Below are 19,997 nucleotides of genomic sequence, written 5' to 3'. Positions count from 1 at the left end.
CACAACAGGAGCCAAAGGCTACAAAATACAAACCTCCTCACTAAGTTGTAAAAATGCACTAATGCTGGTCACATGATGCAGGGACCACTGAGCCTTCAGCAGTGTAGTGCCTTCCATCCACTGTGATCCCAGCAACCAATCATGTTTTTCTTTGTTTGAAAAAATATCAGTTGAATCATTTGCATCTTCAGCCATGTTAGATGCCATATTTTCTGCCCCCAGCTACAAGATTAATAAGATTCATGTTGGTGTAGTTGAGCTGTTTTGCATCTAATGCCCAAATTTTAATGGTAAACCAAAACACAACGGCTCAAATGAAACTAGAATTCCTCAGGATTCAAACAATGTCAACCACAACGTATTCAGCTGGCTTACTGGAATATGTTTTAAATAGCTGATTAACTACATACCGAGTTTCCTAATGGTGAGTCTATTGGACGTTAGGTAAGTTACTGCCCTCCCCACAGGTTAAATCATGGATATGCAAAATTCTCTCAGCCTTGAAACTTATGAAGGCTCATCTCCATTCAACCATGTGTCAAGAGAGGCTCACAGGACTAGCTCTGATCTCCACTGAGCAAAAATGAAAGAGACTATTGGACTTGGGGGACATTATAGCTGCTTTTGCAAAAGCCAAAGCGAGAAAGCATAGATTTTAATCATCAAGGGCTGGTGCTTGTTAGACTGTTAGAAGATATGACTCTGTTAGAAAGTGACCAGGCCTTTGCTGACAGACTTCCTAGTCTTTTGAACGCCCTGCCAGAGGAGCTCAGAGTCAGGCTAGCCAGATCAGTATCATCTTTTAAATAACTTCTCAAAGGACAGGGAAGCCTTTTTATAATGTTAATTTTTATGTCCCGTTTTATCCTTGTTGTAATTTTGTACATATTCTTTTTATTTTTATTCTCATTTATCTCATTTATGTTTTCTGCTTCATCTGCTCTTTTATTGAATTTATTAATTTCTCTTTTTTGTTAAGCACTTTGTAAGGACTTTACTTTGTACGCACTTTGTTGTTCGGAAAAGCACAAAACATAATTGAAGTTTATTATTAGTAGTATTAGTTTGTCCATCAACATCTTACATACTTGTATACCTTTACTGAGAAAATGTAGTTTCTGAAACAGCGCTAAGGCTTCTTGTTGGTCCAAAGAGACAGCCATATGAGCAAGTTGTTACCAGAATATTTGCCATGATAGGGGTGGGATCGAGACGGGAGGGCCTCCAGAATGATCCCTGCCTTGGGCCCCCAAAACTCTAGATCCGCCCACTGCCTCGCCCAATGGTGGCTTGGTCGTGACACCCCAGGGCCAATGATTTGTATCTACCTATGTGTGAAACCACATCTCAGAATAGCATCTGCTAATGCTGTGCTGTTGCTACTAAAACATTAGCTCCTGCAGACAGATTGAGTCGAACTTAGGGGTGCCAGAGGAATTTAAAAAATAGTATCTGAGATGTCTGGGGAAAACTATAAATCACTCAGACACTTAGAGAGGCTACACTCCTGAGCCCTCAACTACCTCACTACTCTGTTATCGCCTAAACCACATGTTTGCCATGTCAGGGAAACGAAGGAATAGGGGGCTGGGATAACTGGAAATCCAGACTGAATCTAGACTACAATTTCCATTTTGCTCTGATTTGCATAGAGAAGGCATAGGCTTGATCACTGACAGCTTTTTTTATGCAATCATTGGTTTTGCATTTTTTGTTGACTTGGTTTCATCATAGAGACCTGCCAAATGATTTGAATAGGACTCTGTCCACTGCTGTTGAATTAGTCAGTATTAAAACTGCTTACTGGGGGAACATGACCTTATTATAAAAGATAATTAAATGCATGAACTGTAATCCTCCAACCTAGTATTCTCATATATTGCAAGTGTAGCAAGTGAGCATCCCTGAATTAACTTACTTCATTATTTATCTTGCATGTTTGAGGTATTGCTTCCAGCATGGAGATGTAGATGGGCTGAGGAAGAGAAGTGGAGGTTGTGATAAGAAAGACACGAGGAGAGATAACGAGGATAACTGAGCAGAAGCGGAGGCAGGAAGATGAGATGAGAAAGGAGAGGGAGTGAGATAGGTAGAGAGGGAGAAAGGGAGACAGAGAAAGGGACAGAGACAGAAAAGTACAGACAAAGAGAGACAAAGAAAGAGATGATATCAGACCAAATGACACATTACCAAGACAGAGCGTGAGATGTTTCCTAATTCCAGCGACCAAGTAAACACAGAGGCTGTCCGCGTCCCAGTGGTGAATGAGTCACAATTATCCTCCAACAATGCTATCCAATCTTTTTCAATAACACCATCCAAATCAATCATCGCAAAACCCAAACAGGTGTCTGCCAAATAAGAAGTGGGCTCCCTATTCCCCTGTTTCAACATTCAGCACAAAGCAGCCAATGGGGCACCTTGTCTCCACTGGCACTGCTGCATGTTAATTGTAAGACAGCTAATCAGCCTCTTACAAGCAAAGAAAAAAAAAACATGTCATTGTGTATGCAAAGGACTATGCTACACACATTGGATTGACCATAATAACCCTGGGAGGGACCCTGAAACAAATTGTTTATGCTAAGTTGATGAGAGCGAGTGCCAAAGACAGAGAGTTAGAAGTGGTCAGGAAGAGGAGATGCAGAGGGAGAGAGAGAGAGAGAGAGAGAGAGAGGATCAGAGAATCCGGAGACAGAGAGATAGACTGACTGTGACTGCAGCAGATTCAACTTAAAGGCTGTTGATAATTAAAAGCGATTTGAGAATGTCTTTAAGGTCTGATAGTGACATCAACACAGTGTTATGAGTCAAGATCAAAATCTTTTTCTGTTGTGAGCTGAGACTCCCCAGCCAGTTTACTTGGGGAAGCACACCAAACGCTGAGCGCTGCGGGGAAAGAGCTAAGTCACCACCAATTGTTCAGCAGCTGAAACTGATGCCGCCAGACATGGTAGCCGGCCGTATCACATTTTGGGGTTGTTGCTGATATCATTGTCTGGTGGCATCAGTTTCAGGGGCAAAATAACAACCGGTGACTCAGCATTTCCTGAGGCGCTGGGCTTTAGGTGTGCCTCCCTAGTCAAACACCAACATTTTTTTTTTTTTACCTTGTTTACTGAACCTATGAAATGAAGGAGTGGATTCTGTCACATCAGGTCAGGCATTTCTCGCAGGCTGGAGAGATTTAGACTGCAGGCCTTTTTCTATTGCATCCCTTGGGTACAGGCAGTCAAAAATATCCCCCAGGATAAATTTCTGCTAGCAAACCAGGCATCTCCTTTTGTCAGTTACATTGTCGGAAACATTGAGTCCCAGCACCTACAGTATATTTAACATAGGGACCCAGGCGGGGAGACATGAAAGCACAGAAAAAATTGGATCTCTTTGTCAAACCGCAAACCATTTTGATGTTCGCTATACTCTATACAATTTGATTGATTTCAGCTTATGCAGCAAAGAGCAAGAAGCAGCAGCCACTAGCACAAAGCCGTATACAAAGAGAGTGGCAGCCAGAAAACCACAGCACAATTTCTTCACCCCAGCAAGATACAAGTCATTTGCATGACTGTATAGTATACAGTTATTCATTAGATTTCTGCTCACCCAACACAGAGCAAAGCAGCGGCCCTTGCCTCTGTACAGTCACATAATGAGCTTGGCAGGTCTTCTAACGCCAGTCTGTGCATGGTTCAGGTGAGATAACATTTGCAAATGTCTCAGTGAGCAGAGAATAGTTTCCTTTATTGTCAACATGTGTGCATGCTGTGAGAATTTTAATTCTTCTATTACATCAGAAAGCGGTGAAAAGGCCTTAGCTTTGAAAATTGGTTGTGAAGGTGAGGACTTCCTGTTCAGTCGCATTATGAATTAGATGGTAAGAGAAAATGGACCTGTCAATGTACCCAGCGAAGCGTGGTTTAAGACCACTACAAAGACAAAAGCTAGTTTCACAATTGTACTGAAATTCTGCCACCATCCAAGTGAATTATTCACAAGTGAGAGGAGCCATCTATTAGAAATTCATAAAGCACTAAAATCAACAATAAGCGACTCCACAGTAAAAGTCAAGAGCCATTGACTTTGGGTTATTGCACTGGGACAAAAGTGTTTTGCATTTTTTTGTTTTTTGTTTTGTTGGTTCAATAGCCCCATCATAAATATTCATAATGGAGTAAAACGGTCAATCTATCTATATTACTAGACATAGCACTAATACTCAACATTATGTTGGATCAATCTGCTCTAATAGATATGGCAATGTAACAGTGTATGGTTATTATATATACAGTATATCTCAAGTCTATTTCTCATATCATACTGTCTGTCGACTGGAGGGTGTAATTTTCAGGAGTGAAATACTCCATCGCAGTGTAGACGAGATGGGCAGTCTTAGCGTCAATAGTATTGACAGGGATAGGTACCCTTATCTTGGTCTGACAGCAGGAGTGCAAGCATGGAGAAAAGGCCATGGATGTTTATCTTGCCAAAAGAAAGAGCAAGGAGAGTGAGTGACTGAATGAGGGAGAGAGAGAGAGCAAGATAGAGGGATTGCTCATTCTAAATGGAGGTGTAATGTTAGAGCGAGAGTTAAATGTTGAAGGAAGCCATGGTCCAGTTGCCATATAGTCATATCTCCCATTTCTCCCTCCTGTGTGGTGAAGAGCTATTGTATCGTAGAAAGCTGCCAGAACCTGAGTGCAAGGGCCCATTCATAACGAGGAAATGACACAACATCCATCTCCTCTTAGCTGACGATATGGATCATTTAGGGCTGTTATGAATCTTCCACTGGCTAAAACTTAACGTATGCAGTATGTGCCAGCTTTCCCTGCTGAACGTTTGAGCCACCATCAACGGCTAATTTAATGGTAGGCTATCTCAGCATCGCCTGCTGCAATCACTCATATTGCTGACGGACAGTGGGAATTATTTGCTCTGGAAAGAGAAGAAATATGATCCAGAGTTGGAACATGTAAGTCTTCATTCCCTTTGCTAAGATTGCTGGGTTCCCACTACTTGGTAACAATTTGAGGTAATACCCGCTCAAGGGAAGAGCAGATATGGAGTGTATCCACATGTTATACAACGGTTTCTGGGAAGATTACAATCAAATGTTGAATCAACGATGGCTTATCTACCAAACCAAATCTCTTTTATTTGGTCATGTCCTAACGTATGTAGTATAAAGCCTTCATTACCTCTTGTTTTAGTATTTGGGAGGAATAACTGGGTGCTGATCCTGAAAATAACTTGACCCACATTGGGGATTATAACACAGACAGTAGAAGGAAAGGGAAAAATCGCTGTTGTGCGCCTTTGAAACTGCCCCTGATTAATACAGGAAAGATAACATTTCAGTCTGAATTACATATTACGAGCTGTCTACATTAGATCAGAGCTATGCCATTGTCTCTGCAGGGTAGAAATCGTGTTGACAGCATTGCAGTATTTATCTCAGTGGTGGATTGTGCTTTGAGTCAGAGAAAACCAAATGAGACCTTATTATTTAGACTGTGAAATCGCTGAGACAGCCCCAATTTATGCAATATACACTACAGCAGTGGTGTTGTGGTTTGTTTCTCAATATTACAATGGTAAAATGTGGGCAAGACACCGATGATATCCTCTTTTCATTGCTAAAGAGATTGCACGGCAGAAAGTTGTAATGTCTCCTCTCAGCCTGGTGTGTTGATGATAATTCTCGCTCTCCCGAGACCATCCACGCAGAACTGAACTGGTCTGATGAGGCGAGGACTTCTGCAGGAAAACACTCATTTCAAAAAAGCTGTGTGCTTGTGTTGATTGGCCTTAATCCGCATGGCAGATGCCTTTTTAATGGTTTCAATTATGAGCGTAGGAACATGAAAGATTCTGCTCATCCCCTCCTGCTCACACAGCTCCTTCCCCAATTCGGTCTCTCAATTTTGCTGACAATTCAGCAAAAATGCAAGATCTCATTGAGCTGGTATTAATGTCAGCTGTTTAAGACATGCAAAGTGTTGATAAGGTGTGTTTAAAAATTCATTCACCTCCACTGAATTCATCATCCATCCATCATCCATTTCATCACTGAGAGGCAAATGCCTGCTCGTCCTCAAAGGGTTTGATAGATTGGTCCATCTCTCTTTCCAATGAAAGCAGCTGTTACTTGCATCTCCCCATTGTAAACCCTGCAATTACAGTAGATGTGGATTTTTTAAAATCCACCCATCCATTTATCTATCCATTTGTACTGATCTAGTGTATACACCCATCCAACCGACCCACCATCTAACCATCCCTCAATCCATCCATCCATCCATCCATCTGTCCATCCGTCCGTCCAAATTAGAAGCATAATAATATACTGTATGATTACAGAATAATGTATTTACGTTATTATCCTGGCAGTGGAGGCCATTCCTTTGAGGTATGTGTGTGTGCGTGAGACTGCAGTTAAGCTGACATTAGGTGTCAGATAGCTAGCAGGAGATGAGTGATGGCCCCTGTCCACTTCAGGGGGAACATTTAGGAGTCATTATTCCATCATTATCATCCTTTCCAATGACTACAGAGCCCTCCTCTCTTCTTGTCAGTGGGCTGTCTGCTGTGTAATGGGCCTGCAGTGTCCATTATGGTGCCAAAATGGACACAGACACACTTTAGCCACAGTCTACTAAGATTGGTTGCGGGGTAGGGGGTAGGGGCTAAGGATCATAAAAAAAATTAGAAAGTGTGTGTGTGTGTGTGTGTGTGTGTGTGTGTGTGTGTGTGTGTGTTTGTGTCTGTCAGCATCCAGATGTATAGCTAGGGACCTACATGAGCTGGTAGAGCAAAGGAAAATGGAGAGGGACACGACTGTCTTTAATCTTACCTTGTCTTTTACCTACAGTGATAGTGAGTAGTCTTACGATAGTTGCAGGTTTCCTTCCAAGCTAGGAATCCATTACAAAATTCTTTAATGAAATTCAAATGAATGAAATCAATTCAGCTGAAACACTGACTAGTCATTTGTTTACAAAAAGCATTGGTGCAAAGATTGTTGATGAAGGGAGGTGAGAAAAAGAATGGAGGGGTGTTGTGTAAATTGTCTTGACTTTTTCTGTGTTGGCAGAGGCTTTACTATGTTTGAATGGAGAATTGCCAGTGGGTTTTTAGAATATACGGCATACACACCGAAAAAAAAAGAAGGTGCCGAAAATGGTTGTTCGGAGTGATGCCATAGAAAAAACCTTTCTTAAAGAACCATTTCTGCACTCCTTTGCTTAGACACCTGCATTGTGTTTTTGTTTATCTAACCCTGGCCACATTTGCAATTGCACAATATATACTATGGAGAGGTTTGTTGTTTTCCACATTTATGCCATCACCCACTATCCAATAACTGAGAATTAAGAACCTTTTAACATCCCAAAGAACCATATGTTTAATTGGGATATTAAAAGGTTCTTGAAAGGTTCTTTGTGGAACCAGAAATGGTTCTTCTATAGCATCACTCCAAAAGCACCTAAAATATGTCATGTTTACAGGTGCTATGTGTAGCATTTTAGCATCACTAAATCATTACCACATTAATTTTGAGACATTATATCTATAATATAATCACCGGTAAACAAACACAAGACCATTTGGCAAGAAGATTGGCAGCTCTACTGGCCTCTACACTGCATTTTACTTTGTGTACCACCGGGCCACATTTTGCAGGAAATCTGCTTAATTGTTTCATGGCAGAAAGGGAGGGTTGCTGTTCGGACAAACAAAGGTAAAGCTGTCAGAGTTTCGCTCAAAGGCAGATGGTGGAGTGAGTGAAAGGCATATGGTAACATCGCTATCAACATGTTTATCCTCTTCAGTAAAGCAAAAGAGAAAACAAATGCAAGCTGAGCAACACCAGGGAAATGCCAATACCACTGGTGTAAACTAGAGGCTATCGGCTCAACCATGGTCTCATTTGTTTATAGTAATTATACCAAGGTATTGCAGTTAATTTCATCATGATATATTTATTTAGATAGACACCATATCCAGTTTTGATGGAACATATTCAGAGAAGATGTGCAAGGGTCCATGAGACCTTGTTTCTTAGAGGGTTTTTGGTTTACACATTTTAATATCGCATACTGGTATGACATCACATAGGAATATATACGCTCCCTTGAAGATATTGATGTTGAAACATTTCAAAATCAGTTGATCCTTGTCAGGGTCGTATTTGTAGCTTTGTATAAAAAAAAAACCCCACATGAAAGGAAAACAGCAGCTCTGAAGAAATGGACTGCAACCACAATATCATTTTTCAATACATAGTGCTGCGTTTATTGTAAAAAACAAAAAGAGAAACCCACTTTGACACGTTTACACATTGAGTCTGTGTCAAAGCTTGTGCAAGCTTTGTATTGCTGTCGATGGCGTGAGGTTTTGGGTGGTTAAAGCCAGTGCATCAGAATTCCACAGAGCAGAGCATTAGCGTTTCATGTTGCACTAGGGAATAGCTGCCAAGTATCCTGTCGCACATCCTAGCATCCACATAGGAGTCTCTCTCGCTCTCTCCTCTCTCTCTCTCTCTCACACACACACACACACTGCCTGCTTTGGTAAAGAACAATGTCTCTCTCGCACTCTCCTGAGCATTCATGCAAAAAGCTCCAAATAATCCCTCTCTTTCTCTTGCACTCTTTTTTACTCATTCCTTCTCTTCCTGTGCCCTCCTCCTAGTTCTACTTCAACCACAGTGCCTCTCTCTCTACCTCCGCTCTCTCTGGCGTACTTAGATTCTTTCACCTCCTCCTTATGTTATTTAGTTGCCCCTGTACTTCTGATTTACAGTGGCTTAATGTAGTCCTGTGCAGGGAGTCAGCAGATGAAATTGTCATTTGTCACATTAATAGTCCTCCCTCTCTGCCACACACACACACACACACACACACACACACTTTCCCAGTACGACTCCATTCACACAACGCCCACTCTCATCCACCTTCCCTTTCTTTCCAGCCTCATCCCTCCCTCTCAGACCTCTTGCTTCATCCTCTCATCCCTAATGCCTTTTTCCTCACAACCACTCTCCTTCTTCTCCGCCTCCTCCCTCACACCCCCTTCAGTGCAATGGTGGATCAAAAAAAAAAATCTCTCTCTATATAAATATATATACATATATTTCATCTGCTCTTTTCCCTTTATGTTATTTTGCCTGTTTTATGTTTATCACATGTTCTTACTGCTTATTCCTCGTTGTGCGTCTTAAAGCGATCATCAAGGCTTTGTTGTATATAATGCACACACTGCAATGCTTTTCTTTTATGCTAGATTTTCTCGGGCATTGAAATAGACTACATAATTGGATGGAATTATAAAGTGCAGTAAGAGAACATTTAATTGGTGTTTTGTACAGTACGCTTGGCTGTTTATGCTTTTATATGAGCCCTGCTGTGCAAGAAATGTTGACTTGAATTTTAAAGGCGGCGTTTGCTGTGTGTTGTCCCATGTCACATGAAAAATTAGACAATCCCTGTAGCGGATTGTGATTATGCAGCTCATAACAGAGATAGAGCTTGAAATTAAATGCAGATTCAATATTCTTCATTTAAACTGTTTTGCATTCAGCTTTAGATCACTTTATCTTTCTTTCTAATTGACTATTTCTCTATTTTACATATTGCAACCTGGGAGAGGATGAGAATCTATTTTACTTCTTGGCTTACTGTATTTTCTTGTAAGCCACACTTATAGAACAGAGTCAAGTTAAGTGGAATGCATATTTGCAAATATGCATAAGAAGCATGATAAAAATATAGGCTGTGGTTTCCAGAGAGAAAGTAATGTTGATTCAGAATGAATTGGTGTCTCGTGATAATTGCACGGGTTTGTGATGCAATGCACAGTTGGTTTTAGTCTGTGTGTTTATCTGGGAGTGTGAAATTGGGATGACTATCTTTTTTTCGGCAAGCAAACACACATCAAAAGCACTTCAAATCCAACTATTTTTATTTGTCAAAGAAATAATACAATAATATGAACTTTTTTATCTTTGCACAGCACAGTTGTATGAAAGAAGATTATTTTACTCCTCAGACTTGGATAAAATGTGACGATTAGCACCTCCCTACATTTATATTTACAGAAATTACAGCTATTGTTAGTATGCAATAAATATATGGTAGTTTTGTCATCTTTTTTGGGATACATTGATGCATACTCATACATTTTAAAGCACAAATAATGTATACTTTATATGGTTTCACGCAACCAGAAGGTCACTGGAGGAAACGCAACCTCAATTCAACCCAGCGGTCATAAAATATTTACCACCACTTATAACAAGCAGCTTTCCAAGTCAATTTCGGCGCTATCGATGATTTTGAAGACAGCATGTAAATCTTTAACTTATGTTTGGCAGTTTGTCCCAGCAGACATGCTGACCTGTTCTAAGAGGATCTAAAATAGATTTTGCCCAAAATACATGTATAAACAAACGTGTAGGGGAGGAGGGACCCACCACTGATAGTTATTACAAGCATGTGTCTTCTGTCTTTATCTTAATCTTTATCTTGCTCTGGGTGACACAAGTTCACTGTGTGTACATGAGAGAGAGAGAGAGAGAGAGAGAGAGAGAGACCAGAATAATATTTATTTTAGCCACATGGGAGTCATTATTTGGGCAGCCATCCTACTGTATCCAATTCAAGAATATTGCTGACTTTGAATTTTGGCAGCTCCTACCCCCCCCCGTGTCTCCACTGCTATTCTGTTGCTTTTCCAAGCACCACACTGCTGCCCGTGGCTTTCCGATTAATTTGCTTTTTGAAGCTACGACTGTTACCTTTAGCTAGCACCCATGTGCTCTTTTATCTGCTATCTCATTTTTGTCCGGGGACAAGGATTACAGTTTGACCCCCACTGCATCTCTCTCATCTACACATTATGATACAACCCCAATGTCAACCCCCTGCTTTCTGTGATCTATTTCCAACTGAAGAGGCTCAGACTTAATCCTCAGTAGGATACATAAGGAGCTATCTTCTATTGTTAAGCCCACTTGAACACACTTTATGTAATAACATGCAGTACTCTTATTCACTCTTACTCAAAAAAAAATCTTGTTGCATTTGATTATATTTTGAAATGTCCCGGAAAGCATATCTAACCATGTTTGATCTCTTTTCCTCTCCTCTTCTCTCTCCCTATCTCTATTTTTTCTCCTCATTTCTGCTTTTCCTTTATTTTTCCTCTTTCTATATTTCTTCCTCTTGCCTCGTTCATCTTTTCATTCTCTTCTCTCTTCTTCACCCTTACCCCATCTTCTCCTACACCTTCTTCCAATCCTCCTCTCCACCGCTCATCCCTTTCCCGGTAATGCCCTCTCCTCTCTCATCGCTCTCTTCTTCATTTCCTTCTCTTCTCTCTTCATCTGCCCTCCACCCTCTTTTATCTCCTTTTTCTTTCCTCTCTTCCGTCCTCCAGCCTGTGAGCTGATGAACCAGGGGATCCTGGCCCTGGTCACGTCCACCGGCTGCGCGGCCGCCAGCGCCCTGCAGTCTCTGACGGATGCCATGCACATCCCCCACCTTTTCATCCAGAGGAACGGGGAGGGGACGCCCCGCACCGCCTGCCAGCTCAACCCCAGCCCAGATGGAGAGAGCTACACCCTGGCTGCTCGGCCGCCCGTCCGAATCAATGACGTCCTGCTCACCCTTGTCTCAGAACTGCGCTGGCAGAAGTTCATCGTCTTCTATGAGAGCGACTATGGTGAGTTGGGAGGGATGTAGGGGTTTGTGTGTGTCATTTGGGTATTCGTTTGAGAGTTTGACATCATTGTACTAACAAGAATGGTATGTCCTATGCCAAAATTACATTGAGTGGCGTTTAGTTGGGACCTCAAAATTATTTTTTTTAAACAAACATACAGTATATTGAATTGTCATAGTCAATGTTTACACTTTGCAACAACCAACATGGGGGTTGCTGTGAGTTGTAAATGTATGTTTTGCTATTTCTGTGCGAGCAGATGATAGCCAAATGTATCTTATATAAATGTGATATTATATCCGTGCGATGATCTCAGCTCTTTAAACTATTCTAAATGTTCTAAAACCATCTCCAGAGTCAGCCACAGACAGATAAAAACAACGGAGATCAAGCTGCTCCAAAAGTAATAATCATCTGTCTGCCTTATTAACGGCTTGCGCTTGATATGCTTTGAAGAGTAATGTACACCGAGTTGGAGATATGCTGAAAGAAAAAAACACAACACACACACGTGCACACTGTTAAAAATACATCAAAGTGCAGAGATTGTGGGGAAAAATAAGATCTCATCGCTGCATTCACCATTAGTAGCGTTCTCTGGGTTAGACAAGTCTTAGCCTAATTGGCTCATTTGTGGCACCAGAGAGTGAGGGAGTGAGCAGATCGCGCTTTATGTATTCTCAGATATTCTCCATTTCTATTTCATTATTCTCACCACCAGGCCCCCATGGGCCAGACCTTTCTTGACCCATATTTAGCGCTAGGCGAGGGACTGTGGACTGTGGCAACGATTGGCAACGGAATACAAGGGTAGAAAGATGAAGAGAGTATATTGCTGCATTGGCATTCCTCAGACGACACTCTGCCACTGCTGCCTAATCTTTTTACCACTTAGAAGAGTGCAATCTAGAAGGGAGCGTAAATCTTTTTTCTTTTTTTTCTTTTTTTTAATCTCATAGAAGGATACACAGTACAGTATAAACTGCAGTTGATATAGTACAGTAAAGGAAGCCTCTCAATGGAATATAACCCCTCCTCTCCCCCCATGCAGCCTGCAACCCCCAGTCTCCACTCCCCACCCTCAGCTTTTACACAGCTACTCTTTATATGGACTGTGATGTGACTTTAAAGGTGCTCCATCTGGATATATGTGACAGGGTGTTTCACATTTACAGAGATCTCTCCTTGGACTGGCTTTCTCACACTGGCTCTCTCTGTAGAAAGGGCACAGTCAGCATTGTGTTGGATCGATTGAAACCCCAGCATGGGATAGGATAGGATAAGATTTTAGCCCCCAATGAGGAATACAGGGATCTATCTATCCATCTATCTATCTATCTATCTATCTATCTATCTATCTATCTATCTATCTATCTATCTATCTATCTATCTATCTATTTATGACTTATAACAGAAACATATACATTTCCAAACTTGCACACCTTGATTTCATGCAGTTTTACCTTGATTCAGTACACTTCCATTCAGTGAATCATATATTATGAAATCTTTATATAGCAGCCCACTACCCTACAGTGGACAGTGACTACAGTCTTAAATTACACTGTAAGTCCTGTGAGAGGGAGTCTATGTCTAATGCATCAGGGCTCAGTTTAACAAGGCACTACTGGTGAGAAATAATGGATGGGATACCAGTTCTAACAAAATAGCCTATTTTAAGTCTGCTAAATTAGGTGCTATGAAGTCAACACCATTGACATTTGTTCTCGTGTTACACTGTTTAACTCAGTACTCGTTTAATTAAAGAATGTAGCGGCTAATTAGGATGCTCATCACAGAACAGTCAAAATACCCGTGGTGCCTGCCTTGAAGCAGTACTACAGTGACCTACACCACCGCCCAGAGAGAAGTACTGCATGCAAAGCTGTGCTGGCAGTTAGTGTTGTAAAAGACTCTGGATGTTGAATTCAAACTTTACACGTGTGAGTGTGGAGAAACAGTCCCAGTGGCTCGCTAAATGGGACACTTTGAATGGAATGAAGACAAATCCATGCAGGCTAATATGGCTCACATAATAAGATGCGTAGTGTGTTAGGACCTCTATGTCACTTTATCCCCATAGTTGGAAATTGCAGGGTGGATTGCATTGCAAGCTGTTCTGAACATCTGCTCCAGCCTTCTTTCCTGGTTCTCCCATCACCTTTCCCCATCATAGCCAATATTTCAAAAGCACGGATCGGTTTTGAACGTCACATCACTTTCAACACATGCTGTCAGATTAGTGATAATCAAAAATGAGATTATGTAACTCTATTCACAGCGCAGGAGCAGGAGCAGAATAGGTTCTCGGAGTGTGATCTTGTCAAAGCCGTCCTCCGTTCTCTGTTGTACTTCCTGCTCTGTGAAAAGGGCAGGAAGTACAAGACTCTGTGATGTCTCCTTCACCAAGAAGGTTCCTTTCATGATACCTGCCAGTGCCACAGCTATCTCCCACAGCTGTACGACAGCTTTTTTGCCTGAGTTTGAAAAGCATGCTGACTAGATTAGTCGACATATGGTATATATATATATATATATATATATATTGATTATCCTTTGTTAGCAACCATGAGCACAGCTTACAGCTTACTGTACATAATTATAACACAGGTATATAGGATATGCTCTAAAAATTCGAAGAGTTCGCTGACATCTCAAGCATGTGATGTCAAAAACACATTACTGAACCGTCAAATAGTAGTTAACATTTTGGACAACAGGAAGGCAGAAGGCTGTTGGAGCTAAACTGTAAGCATCCTGTCAAAACTGCCAAGGAATGTCTTGGTTTGTTAGCCGTATTATCAGTTATGCTGAGAGTGGGATTGACGGTCGATATGACAAACCACTGTACTGAAGCTTTTGACCTGTGATTATACAGTCTGTGTATCCCCATCCAGTGTCATTTAACTGAAATTGCGTTACTCAGCTAAATAATGGTTAATTCTAAGTGGATATATGACAATTCTGCCACTGTAATTAACACTGACTGCAGAAATGTATGAGACTTTTTGTTTCTTTCAGAGATTTGAGAGATTTTCTAATTTTATCAATTTTTCCATTTTTATGTGATAATTAAAACTAATACTCAAAGGAACAATCCATCGGAAAGGGAGTGTTCAAGTTCAAGAGTGCAGAAATGACAAGTTTTCCAGTGATTTTATCTTGTTTCTAGACCTATTAAGCTTATTTCATGATATTTTTAGTCACATTATCTCACTGCACTGGTAGATAATCTGTCTGGTTTCAATATGACAATGCCAATATGACTTCTTTCAATAAATCACCATAAAACAATGAGGACAATCTTGAAACAAGAAACTTTCTCCAAGACAATTTCACTTTTAGTGTCATGAAACAAGTAAAAAAAAAAGTCAAATTTGTTTTCACAAAAAAAATCCTAAAATAAGCTTGATAAGTCAGGATACAAGACAAAATAACTTCACAAGTCTGTCAATTTTTGCAGTGTTGACAATTTGACCAGGATATTTCACTTCCAAGGTCATGTAAAGCATGATTGCTACACTAGAGCAGCTTTATCAAACATTTAGCAGTGATCTTGGGGTGATGGATTTGTGGATGTGACATGATAAGGCTGTGTTTTGCAGGGCTGCTGCGTCATCGATTTGCTGATAGCACATTACTCTATAAAAGCAGATAGATAGAAGAGCTATTTGCACAGCCCCAGGCATCACACTGTAGCATTATGCACGCAGGATGATCCAACAGTTCATTATCTATATTACACTTATCTACACATTTATTATTATCTCTGTCGCATTTCATTGATGCCCTGGAACTTCAGCTGCTCGGGCTCAATTCAGACGCATTACTCAACTACACTGGAAGTGTGGTTTTGGGTGGTGAGAGCAGCCCACAAGTGTTGTGGTAGGAGAGCACATAGGGAGAGTTTTCGAGAGGAACCCTTTTCTGTTTTTTTTTTTTTTATCACAGCTCAAACAGCTGGTCCCCCTGACCTCAGGGGCAAAGTGTGGCTAAGTGTAGTGAAGTGTGTCGGGAAAGCCAATTCGTTCAAATCTCCACCAATGCATCAGTGGCATCAAAAACACATTACTGAAACAACTTGTAGGCTTCACCTCATCTGGTTCCATTTGTCATTGTGCATTCGCAAGTCATTTGGGTTGTGAGAGAGCATGTTCCATAACTTCTTATACAACTAATAGTAATAGCCTCCATATCGTTGCGCTACTGCAGCTCTAGAAGCGGGATAACACTGTATTATGACTGAAAAGCAACGCTTTACCTGCCTTGAGGCAAAAAACAGAAGTTGAAATGATATGGTAATCCTATCACAGCCCATTGCCAACCAATAGGCCCTCTAATCATGTTGAGATGATGCTTCTTTGCATCTTTCTTGGCCAAATAGATAGGTCGTGCTTTTTATCCTGTTATTTTTTTATTATTATTGGCAGTCAGAGTTTTTAGACAACAAACACTTCTCTGCTTCCTCATAACAATCCTGCTGTTGATGATTCAGCCATGCTCTTTGACAGCGCTGAAGGGTGTAGCCTGATGCCTCTTCTTTTTATTCGAAAAGGACAAAATAGATTCAGTGCATGTCAAGAGCATAAAAGTTCTCATCTCTTCCACTGAAAAACTAACTTCTCTCAGTTTGTCTTCAAGTCCCATGCAGCCCCTTGTGCACTGTGGTGATTCTCCTCAAGCCAGTCAGCGTGCTCAGAAACAAACTGAATCTTTCAGACACAGGCCAGATTGCCTCCCTGTCTCCACATGTCTTTTCGCAGCATATAAATAACATTAACAAAATCTGAACATGTGGTGTGAGCTCCTGCGGTGAATCGGATGATGTGTTTTTACATGTTGTGTTTGACCATGACCAGACACAGACCAGGGTCATGCTGTCCCTTTCCTGCAGGGTGCTTATCTTTAAAACCAACCGTATCCTTGAGTAGACTCAGTTCAGGTGAATGGCAGCAAATTGAAAAAGTCAGTCAAACCATACTTTGTTTAAAATCCGACACACATGCCGGACCGTCTGGCTCACACCCATTGAAACCGTAGGCTACGGACCTTGAATACTAGATGAGAGACGCCTCTCACTGTTCAATTAGGTATTATTTTAAAAGGTAAAAATGGACTCCTTTCATCCTTTCAGCACTAAAATTAAGGTCATCTTTAACACATTTTACAAAGAGTACCTGTACACTAGTTGTACTGCTAATAACAATGACTTTTTAAAAGGTCTATGAGATATAGTATCTTTATGTCTTTGTAAAAGCTGTTTAAGGTTTGCTTACACAGTAGTCACAGGTCTTTGTATGTGAAAGAGAGCCAGCTATTGATTCTCTATGGGAGGGTGGACACTATCTGCAAACAAAAGCTTCTGTAAAATTGGCTTGGCATAACGAGGAGAACGTAAAAGTCAACCGAGGCAAGCCTATAGGACAATTTTAAATGCAGGTGGATCAAGTTGAACATCAGTAGGCTCCTTGGCAGGCCTGGCTGAGATTACCTGAGCTTACTAATGACTGTGGAGCAGCTACATCTGTCTCTGCCCTCCCTGTGGTGGCTGGCTCTCTGTTAGAGGAGGAGAGAATTAGGCTGGGATTAGGTGTGAGATTGATTAAGCTGCCTTGGCTCCCAAGTAGGAGGAGGATCCTAATGTAGAAAGTACATTTATAACACAGGCAGGGGCTGAACATAGACAAACACAGAGGATATATCCTGGAGAGTCTGTAATAAGTCTGTAATAAGTAATGGGAGAGGTAAAGAGATGAGTAAGAGGGACGAAGGTTCTTAAAATGGGCAGTGAATGACTTGAATGACCTGAGAAAATGAAATAAGCTTTCTTAGAATAGTGAAAACACTTTTATCCAAGTAGTACTCGCTGTTTTGATCCAGGCTTCCCACACAACTTAATTTCGTCTCAATGAATGTAACATTGAGCCCACAAGGTCTATCCCACTGCCAACTAACTTGTCAGGTAATTTCACGGGAACTGAATTTACAGGTGACCTTCAATTAATTGGCTTTACATAACACAGAGACACAGAGAGAGAAAGAGAAAGAGAGAGAGGGAGAGAAAGACGATGGAGATGGAGCATATTTTCATCTGTATGATACACATACCCATCAGGAAACCGATTTACCTCCGCTAGTTGTCTGTACTTCATCTCACACACATCTAGACAAATTCATCAGGGATCATTTGGAAAATGTTAATCACTATAACGGTGATGGCTTGAAGTAGGAAAAATAGATATTCCTTCATTCTTCTCCTCACTAATAAATGCCTGTTACCTGTTGGAAATGAAGAGACCCTCTGGGTGCTCTTAGGGTATTTACATTCACGAGTGTAAGAGTGAAATAATTGATAAATGCGAGCAGGAAAACAACAAAATATAGTAGAATGCAGGAGGCTGAGTTACAAGCTCATGGGGCCAATTTCAAATATGTGCTGGGTTTATTTTTCGACCTATTTTTTTCAGTTTCTCAGCCCTTCTGTGTCTTGCGTTATGAGATAAGCTACTGTCTCCCTTTTAAGCACGCAGCATTGCATCGTCACAAATGCATGTCAGCAAAACTTAATTGGAGCAATTGATTTTAAGTCCCTGTTGGACTTGTAAGGTGTGGTTACATGCCAAAAATGCAATCACTGTACAATATCTTTGAGACCTTTCACCGTGCCAGAGGCCGTTGGGACAATGTGTGATAGACAGGCTACTAACATCATAATAAGTTTCTCTTCACCTTGTGTTTCTCTTAAGGTGTTGTGTATGTTTGTCGTCACAGGCAGATTCATAACACATAATGTATATGCACACACACACAGGCCCACACACAAACACTACAGAATGCTACCATGGCAGCAGCCTTTCTTTTGCGCAGGAGTCTGATCACAGATGGGAAGGGAATGGCCTTGATTTGACTGAGAGAACAACTGTGATTAATTTGTTCACATTTATAGCAAAAAAGAAGGTGTCATTGACAGTCCCATTTTCATTGTCTTCCATACTCTGATTATTTATCGACTGCGTCATTTGCGCCCTTCACTGTAGGCCACAAATGACAACGTTCTCCCATCAGGAAATGCAGCCATATTGTTTCCATGGTATTTCTTGTCCTCCTCCCATACCAAGCTGAGAGGTGGATGTAAACAAAGATGGTACAGAGATTAACAATCTAACACTTTCTTTTTGGCAAGTACCCCAACTCATGAAAATGATCATTGGTAGGATGAATATGAGTATGGCATGCGGGACTCATATCCAAATATCTCTTTAAGAGTTTGCACATTTTGCTGTGATTTGCACTTGTTTTAATCAGAGAATGAATACTGTGATTATTATCTTAAACAAAATACTAGCTTGAGATCAGAGTATCGGTCTGCATTCAACTGTTGTCAGTGAAAAGAGGTTGGATAGCAATTGCAACAAAAAGGTTGTAATCGGTCTCTTCAGACCGCCCCCCCCCCCCCCCCCCCCCCCCCCCGCCCCGCCCCCCCTCTTTCCTTTATCTCTCTCTCTCTTTCCTTTATCTCTCTCTCTCTCTCCCTCTAATGGCTCTTGTGGCAGTGCATAACGCGCTCACTGCCTGATACATTTCAGATTTGCGAAAAATCTATATTGCATGTAATTAACTGGCTTTATTATTCTAAGAATAAGATTCTTTGCTTTAACAGACTCATCTCAATATTCAGTAAACAGAGCCGGGTAGCATAGCCATTTCTCAGAGTTTTCCGCTTGGTTTGCGGCACAGCTTGACAGCTCAGTAAAAACCTCTGAGCCCTTTGATCATGATATGCTCATTTCTGCACTGCTCCAATCCATGAGGGAGTCCTCTGCTTTAGATATAACTTGGGTAAGATTGAGCTGAAAAGGATGTCGGAGCAACTTCATGGGGTATTTCTCCGTCTCTCTCTATCTCTCTCGCCTGTCTTTCTCTCTGACATCCACACATACTGTAAAGCAAAACGGTGGGAGGGAAAGAGAAATGGGGAAATTGAGAGTAGTGAGCGAGCGAGATACTGATGAGAGAGTCAGTGAGAGGTTACCTTTTGATATCTGAAACTTTCAGAGCCAGATTTGTGTTCAGAAGTGACGCTCGGGTAAACATGTCCAGAAATCAGACCTTTAATTCCACGTTAATCCTCTTTTCTGCAGCCCTGTCCGTGGCTGACACGGTTGCCCCGTGGAAAAGCCTGCTACGGGTTTGGAACTCTGGCTTTGAAGTCAGATGTTGCTATCGGGGTCCTAGAGTAGCTGTCCCACGGTAGCCTCCCCTTGCCTCTT

The 19,997-nt window shown here is 41.3% G+C and overlaps 1 protein-coding gene across 3 annotated transcripts in view; it reads left to right on the top strand.

Moving 5' to 3' along the window:
- The window catches only part of grid1a (glutamate receptor, ionotropic, delta 1a), a 221,218-nt gene that overhangs the window by 128,163 nt on the left and 73,058 nt on the right, over positions 1 to 19,997 (top strand). For 2 of the 3 annotated variants that reach the window (XM_078288762.1, XM_078288761.1), the window contains exon 3: positions 11,443 to 11,727. The exons of the other annotated variant lie outside the window; for it this stretch is intronic. In XM_078288762.1, the coding sequence (XP_078144888.1) occupies positions 11,443 to 11,727 (285 nt within the window). The remainder of the gene's footprint in view (positions 1 to 11,442; positions 11,728 to 19,997) is intronic. 3 annotated transcript variants of the gene reach the window in all.

Source organism: Centroberyx gerrardi, chromosome 15 (assembly GCF_048128805.1).
Source record: "Centroberyx gerrardi isolate f3 chromosome 15, fCenGer3.hap1.cur.20231027, whole genome shotgun sequence".
NCBI classification, from domain to species: domain Eukaryota; kingdom Metazoa; phylum Chordata; class Actinopteri; order Beryciformes; family Berycidae; genus Centroberyx; species Centroberyx gerrardi.
This window is presented reverse-complemented; position numbering and strand designations above follow the sequence as displayed.